Below are 7993 nucleotides of genomic sequence, written 5' to 3'. Positions count from 1 at the left end.
TTCATTCATTACTCTCGCTGGGCCTGTTTCCAATCTGAGGACATGCGTGATTGATTTGTGAAATCATGCCCACCCACGTCATCTCTACGCTCGGTGGGCTCCGGTATCAATAAGATTAAACGTGCAGGAAATGTAGAAATCATCAACAAAGAGCTGCATCATTAAAACAAACACCCCACGGCCTTCAGCAGCCAAATGCAAGCGAATATGGTTCACTTTCATCTAAACGACCCGACAATTTTATTTGATTTTCACCATATCATTAAAGAAAACTACTTTAGGCGCAATGGGAAATGTAAGATATTAAGATAGAGGAAACATATGTGCGAAGATCAAACACAGTACGGCACCTTATGATAAATATTATAAATCTGTTTCTTATTTTAGCCTCGTTGCATCAAAGCTGAACGACATTCTGGCTATTTCATATTCTGAAAAAAAAATCTGCAAGAATTTGCAGCCATTTTACTTATCTTTTTATTTATTTATTTTATTTTATTTTTTTGCTTTAATGGTCTCCAGTATTTTTACTTTCAGTATACACTTTATTTTTTATATTATTGTTGTGCTATATTTAATATCTGGATTTAACAATAACTAAAATAATAAAAACATTTATAGTGCTATAAAATTATATTTTAGATCTTAATTCTGTTCAGTAATTATCAATCATTATTGTTATTATTTCATAATTTGTTATTTATTATTTAAGATATAAAACAATGCAAATACAAGTAATAAAGAATATTAAACATTAATTAATAAAAATATGATGACAATACCCCAAAGAATATAGCCTACCACTGTGCAATATATGAATACTGTTAACTGATTTGCTAAATTTGCTGCATTTCTTAACTTAACCCTAATTCAGCAATTTTCAATAAACTTAGTCGATTTGTAAACGCTATGTGAATAGAGAAATAAGCATAATGCTAAACTATAATCTTTTGGTGTTGGTGGATTATTTACACTAATTATATATGCTGAGATGTATATGCTGAGATGAGAGAAGGACTTATATTAGTGCATGCTAATTTGTCCTTTTAATATTTTCTGTTAATTCAAACAGAATACGTGATATCTGATGTCGAGCAGTCGAAGGAGCAGGTAGCTTGTCTTTTTAATTCCCAAAGTTAAGCGACGTAATACCCTTGTGACTTGAGTGACATGATATAAATCATGGTTGCTTCAGAGGACTGTCTGCGGGCAGAACTCTGTTTTCATTGGAGTGGAGCTTCTTCCTGAGAAGTTCGTCATGACATCATCGTCATCCGATTCCCGAACAGCTGCAGGAATCCAGCTGCGTTGGAGTGGACGATGGACATTGCTGTATACGCAACTCTCCAGACCTCCTGCGCTCGAATGGTGAGGATTCCTGTGTGGCCAAATTCAATCTTGTGTTGTTAGTACGTTCGTGTCTTTATAATCCATCTTCCAGGGTGTTCTGAGGAACCAGGAACAGCCCTTTTCAAGTGAAGGAGAATTTAAGACTCTTGCGCGTTGCCATCTGCTTGTTTAGAACCCGTTTCGCGTCTCCAACTTGTGGATTATGACCCTGGACACTGATTTAATGGATGACCTCGTTGTCGACGTGGTTGGAGAAGGTGGCAAGGAGTCTGGAGACGAACATCTTTCGACCTCGGCTCTTTCTGCATCCGACCGGGTACATAACAGGGGGGATAAGGACCGCGTCCCATCTTCCATGTGTCCCTCAAGTTCGAGCAAAAGCACTTCGGTGAAACCGCCCTATTCCTACATCGCTTTGATCACCATGGCCATCCTCCAGAGCCCAAAGAAGCGTCTCACCCTCAGCGAGATATGCGACTTCATCAGCCACCGGTTCGTGTACTATCGAGAAAAGTTCCCAGCCTGGCAGAACTCCATCCGACACAACCTCTCCCTAAACGACTGTCATATGCTGTGTGTACTGTGAATATTTCTGTGCTACTGTCCTACCATCAATCTCTTTGTGTAATGTGTATTGTTATATACGTATATCATACAGCACGTCCTGATTTTGCTGAGTTAGATGTGTTCCTAGATCAACATATTTTGTTGACCCTGGAACAACATTGTAATCCAAAAATTTAGTCTTGTCCATATCCCTACACCTAAACCTAACCTAATCCCCAAAATCAGAGGAAATGATAGATGAATGACACTGATGTACAAGCACCAAACACTGATTGTAAGCCTAAACTTCACAAAAACTATAAACTGGTTCTTCAAATCTGATTGGTTAATCACAATGTTCCATCACGGCGACCGTTCTGCTACATGTCACTGTCCTTCTTTCATCTTAGCACATGCTTTTAATATTTTCTGTTAATTCAAACCCAATACGTGATATGTCCAGCAGTCAAAGGAGCAGGTAGTGTAATTTGTCTAATTCATACTCAGTTAAGCGACGTAATACCCTTGTGACTTGAGTGACATCAATCATGGTTCCTTCGGAGGACTGTCTGCGGACAGAACCTGGTAGAGTTGCCCTGTTTTCATTGGAGTGGAGCTTCTTCCTGAGAACTCCGTCATGACATCATCGTCATCCGATTCCCGAACAGCTGCAGGAATCCAGTTGCGTTGGAGTGGACGATGGACATTGCTGCAAGCGCAGCTCTCCAGACCTCCTGCGCTCGAATGGTGAGGATTCCTGTGTGGCCAAATTAAATCCTGTGTTGTTAGCGCGCTCGTCTCTTTATCATCCATCTTCCAGGGTGTTCTGAGGAACCAGGGACAGCCCTTTTCAAGCGAAGGAGAGTTTAAGACTCCTGCGCGTTGACATCTGCTTGTTTAGAACCCGTTTCGCGTCTCCAATTTGTGGATTATGACCCTGGACACTGATTTAATGGATGACCTCGTTGTCGACGTGGTTGGAGAGGGTGGCAAGGAGTCTGGAGATGAACATCTTTCGACCTCCGCTCTTTCTGCATCCGACCAGGTACATAAGAAGGAGGATAAGGACCACGTCCCATCTTCCATATGTCCCTCAAGCTCGAGCAAGAGCGCTTCGGTGAAACCGCCCTATTCCTACATCGCTTTGATCACCATGGCCATCCTCCAGAGCCCAAAGAAGCGTCTCACCCTCAGCGAGATATGCGACTTCATCAGCCACCGGTTCGTGTACTATCGAGAAAAGTTCCCAGCCTGGCAGAACTCCATCCGACACAACCTCTCCCTAAACGACTGCTTCGTGAAAATGCCACGCGAGCCCGGTAATCCCGGGAAAGGGAATTACTGGACTCTGGATCCCAATTCATCGGATATGTTTGAGAGCGGAAGTTTCCTGAGGAGAAGGAAGCGATTTAAGCGGCAGCACTTCAAATTTGGTGTGTTCAAAGATCAGGCGCTGCAGCCGTGTGGCTTTCCGAACCTTGGCTACGGCGCGTATGGGCTCAGCGCGTCCTGCGCTCGTTTACCGGGTCTGGATATCTACCCGTTTTGCTTCCATCAACCCATCGGTGTACCACCTGTTGGGAGCATTTTACCGGCTCTGTCCACGCTTTTCTCGAGGAACTCTGTCACAGCCAAGTCTTTCCAACAGTCCCAAACAGTGGCCATCGAGCCTGTCACCCCGGGTCTCGCCTGCGCAATGGCCCCGACCTCTCCATACGCGTCTTCAGCACTGTTCAATCCAGTGGGCTTCCCTCGGGTCGTCAATTTTCAGTGCGAGTACCAGAAGCTGCAAGATGTGCACAGCCACGTGGATTTGTCCACTAAACACAGACACCTAGCTTGTGTCAATGACTAGCAGCGCATATTTTGACACGAAGCTATTGTTTTTTTTCTCAGGAATTATTTCATTTATCCCGAGGTATAACAGTGTGTACAGCATCGCGTCGAATGTTTGCGAACTTTTGAGATTAGTTTTTGTCAGGAATTCATCCAGTGAAGTGTTTCTGTTACATGCTGAAATTGTTAATTGATGCATGTTATTTTATTGGAATGATTCAATATCGAACGAATCAACTATTTAAATGACGAATTTCCTTATCGCGTTTTGACGGAAATAAAATTGACATTCTTAAATAGACAAGAAATGTCGTGATTTGTTTATGATTTGGCATGGACAATGTTTCCTTTCTTAATACAACTGTGGATTACTTGCAAAATTTCTCTTTAAATGTGCTGTACATACAGTGCCATTTTGCACTTATTTTCCAGACGCGTCTCACTCATTTCTCAACAAGGATAAACAGTTAAATAAGCAGCAACCCAAAAAAAGGTAAGATCAGGTAAGATATCGATTGCTAACATTTTGAAGTAGGCCTACATTCATTTTTATAATTCATCATCACATTTTCAATACTGTGAATTATTGTCATTAATATGAATGAAAAAAAAAATAGGAATTATAATTTTTATCATAATTCCGGATGTTATGATATTTTTTTTATTTGTAGGCATACATCTAAACACAACGTGTGTGTATATAAGTCAGAAATAAACCAGGCCTTAGAAAGTTACAATAATGCCCCACATATTTAAAATGAGATAGCAGGACAATGTTTCCTTTCTTAATACAACTGTGGATTACTTGCAAAATTTCTCTTTAAATGTGCTGTACATACAGTGCCATTTTGCACTTATTTTCCAGACGCGTCTCACTCATTTCTCAACAAGGACAGTTAGTTAAATAAGCAGCAACCCAAAAAAAGGTAAGATCAGGTAAGATATCGATTGCTAACATTTTGAAGTAGGCCTACATTCATTTTTATAATTCATCATCACATTTTCAATACTGTGAATTATTGTCATTAATATGAATGAAAAAAAAATAGGAATTATAATTTTTATCATAATTCCGGATGTTATGATATTTTTTTGATTTGTAGGCATACATCTAAACACAACGTGTGTGTATATAAGTCAGAAATAAACCAGGCCTTAGAAAGTTACAATAATGCCCCACATATTTAAAATGAGATAGCAAAAAAGTGCTTTCCTCTGTTAAATCATTATCTTTTATAACATCTGACAAAAATCTAATCTAGGCCTATAGTTAAGGGTTTGTATTGATTATGGGAGGGGTTTTCAATGGTATCTTGTGCATTTTATGTGATTTTATAACAGCCATGATCATGCTTATTAATTTTCAGAATTTATTGAAATGATTCAATTGAAGTATTAGACATTCATGAATGGCATACAGTATCTTGTCTGAGCATGAGCAGATTTCCATCTGAGCGCACATTGTAAATAATCATCTCCAAACGCTCAGCTGAGTCTTGACAGCTGACTCAGGTGTATGTTCACACTTCTATTAGTTTGACAATCATTTAACCCAGTAATTTCAATCGTCAATTTCAAAAGCTCTACACATCATGCATCTATACAGCCTATGACCGCAAGTCTTTGATCCCTCTTCTGAGTGCTTTGCTAGGATCTTGGGGCCTCCAATTTTGCTTGAAAGGATTTTACGGGCTTTGTACGATTTCATAATCAAATCAAAATTACAGTGTCACCAAATTCATAAAATGATTCAATAAGAATTTGTATTTCTCCCAGGAAACAACATGCAGGCCACAGATTCGGAATGAAGAATAATGACACCCTTTTGATGTACAGATTTTATTTTATGTGTACTGTGCTGTTTGTGTAAGTGTTATGTCATAAGTGCATATGATTGCTAAGTTTCAGAATATTGCTTCAGTTACATAATGCGTTTTTATCTGTATGGAAGAGAATGGAAATGAAAGAAGCACACAAGCACTATTTCCAACTAAAAGCAATAAAGATAATGCAGAGGGCAGAGTGTCTTTGATGAGAACTGGAAATCAAGAGTTTAATCCAATGCACAGGCACTGTATGTATATATTAATATTTATTTATTTATATATGTGTGCGACATCTACCACAGTAAGTCAATACTTCATACCGCAGAGTATTCATTGTTTTATGTTTTATCATAAATTTAATAGTCACTTTAACTCCGACCACTAGCCTATTGTTATTTTTAATACTAGAACGTTTAGAAAATTGCATTTAATGAGTAAAAGAATTCGAATTTCTACCAATTAAAATCGTCTATTTATGAATTATGTATTTTGTTGCAGAATAGCGTTTAAAATCTTTTTTTGTTTGTTTGTTTGTTAAAAAGTCAATCCAATATTTTATCATACTGACAAACAGTACAGCAAATCCATGCCTCGGAATTATTAAAATACGTTTTAAATAAAACATCCAAAATAATACGGTAACTAAGTAATAGCAAAGCACCACAAGAGAGTCAAATGTCACACGCATGGCTACATTTAGCGTCCCTCGTTGTTTATAAACGGAGTCTGCGTGCTGTATCACAAAATGAATATCATGCAAGCAAAGGAGCTCGTGATCTGGAGTGCCAACCTGACATGACTGGAGGAATTCATCTCAGCTGGATCATGAAATAACGTGCCTTAATCCTGCTTTCTGTTTGATGACCTTCCCAGTGCCACTATAACGCCTGTATTTGTCATATAGCGTTTATATGCCAGATTTGTTCCAAATTCTAGTGGGATCAGATATAAAGCAGAATTTTTAATTGTATATAGGCCCTAAATAAAACGTAAAATATATGTTTTCATATATGAAATTGAGGGAAATGGTTAATGTGTCTGTAAAACTCGTGATTTCCTTGAATTTCACCGTAATTTGCAATCTTGTTTATTTGGATTTGACCTGCGCTTTGATGTTTGACGTTTTCCAGTCTTTCAGACTTCCTCTTTCTTTAATTCGTATGACTGGACAATGAGCTTGAAAAATATATGTCTAAATGGACTGCACTGGATTCATGTGTGAGAAAAGACAAATAAATCAACCGTAGAAGAGCCAGAACCAACGCTGAGGCCAGCCTGAGATAACTAAATTCCCCGCTGCACCTGACAAAATAAAACAAAAAGGAGTGTGTCTTTGTGAGTGTGTGTGTGAGCACAAGAAAATTCACTAGTGTAAATGTGTCCAGCTGTCTTTAGCTCGCCCACAGACTCTTTCATGAAGAAGATGGAAAGATTCCTGTTGTTGGCTTGGAATAACTGCCTCTATTTAGCCGCGTCCCAACAGAGATATAGAGACAAATATTTATTTCTACAGTGACCATCACACAGCGTATCTTTGACCCAGCTCCCACATCTTGCTTAAACACTATCGTCTTTCCCAGCTGCCACAGTTTGTGATCCTCAAAAACAATCTGCGAGATTATTTTCTCCAGTCAAATGGCCGTCTAAGCCCCATAACTTAAAACAAAATAAGCCATTTAATGTACGAAGACAGAAATCATAATAAGCCCTGCATTTGTGGTCTGAAACTGAATACGTCATCTGTGAAAACTCCACTTCACGCTCCATCAGTGTCACATTAAGCATGCTAATAATATTGTGATTGTGATGAATTGCTCTTTATTTGACACCCACCAGCAGCGCTGCCAGCGCGAGTCCCGCGCTTTATTAGCAATGACGTAATAATTCATATTTTTACCCTCCGATACGGTTTGCTTTTACAAGGGAGTGTACGAGCAAGTTCGGTTTAAAGGTCTGCTTGTACCTGACCTGAGAGGCGCTTTCTCCTGTCTCCTCATGCCAAGTTAAACAGGATGGTTAAAATCATTCCTTAAAGCCTGTACCAGCTCGTGCAGGTCTCCTGCTCTCTCCTCCAACCACGCAAAACAAAGACGCAGAGCTGCAGAGGTGCTCTGTGGGATATCCTACTCTTTCCAAGCAGCTTCCTGAAAAGGAAAATTCTGTTCCCTCATAATATTCCTGTGGTTGAGGTGTACTTTGTTGCATTTGAGCTGTGAAGGTACTAAAGTGATTCAAGGGGTGAAACAAAGGCATTCATTTAAAATTAATTTGCCCAGTAGAGAAAGAGATTTCTAACCACATCTAAACCTTTCAAAAAAAACAAAAAACATTTTAAGGTACTACACTACCCATAATCCCATAGCGAGTTTCTGTGGTAACAAGGTAACAGCTCTCTCTCACTCACTCACTCTCTCTCTCTCTCTCTCTCTCTCTCT

The 7993-nt window shown here is 39.2% G+C and overlaps 2 protein-coding genes across 2 annotated transcripts; both read left to right on the top strand.

Annotated features, from left to right (window-relative positions):
• The first annotated feature begins 1363 nt into the window (after positions 1-1363).
• Positions 1364-1936, top strand: LOC107728745 (forkhead box protein D1-like). Its single transcript, XM_016539035.1, has one exon. The coding sequence runs from the start codon at positions 1553-1555 to the stop codon at positions 1934-1936; it is 384 nt and encodes a 127-aa protein (XP_016394521.1). The 5' UTR covers positions 1364-1552.
• An 891-nt stretch (positions 1937-2827) lies between these two features.
• On the top strand, positions 2828-3882 carry LOC107728861 (forkhead box protein D2-like). The gene has a single exon (XM_016539158.1). The coding sequence runs from the start codon at positions 2828-2830 to the stop codon at positions 3749-3751; it is 924 nt and encodes a 307-aa protein (XP_016394644.1). The 3' UTR covers positions 3752-3882.
• The last annotated feature ends 4111 nt before the right edge of the window (positions 3883-7993 follow it).

The sequence above is a fragment of the Sinocyclocheilus rhinocerous genome, unplaced genomic scaffold (genome assembly GCF_001515625.1).
Source record: "Sinocyclocheilus rhinocerous isolate Xijiao unplaced genomic scaffold, SAMN03320098_v1.1 scaffold463, whole genome shotgun sequence".
Lineage (NCBI taxonomy): Eukaryota > Metazoa > Chordata > Actinopteri > Cypriniformes > Cyprinidae > Sinocyclocheilus > Sinocyclocheilus rhinocerous.
The sequence above is the reverse complement of the archived record's forward strand: the minus strand, read 5'-3'. Positions and strand labels throughout refer to the sequence as shown.

Excerpts from the sequence above, each read along its gene's own strand:
- LOC107728861 (XM_016539158.1), top strand. The coding sequence starts at position 2,828 with ATGACCCTGGACACTGATTTAATGGATGACCTCGTTGTCGACGTGGTT.
- LOC107728745 (XM_016539035.1), top strand. The coding sequence starts at position 1,553 with ATGACCCTGGACACTGATTTAATGGATGACCTCGTTGTCGACGTGGTT.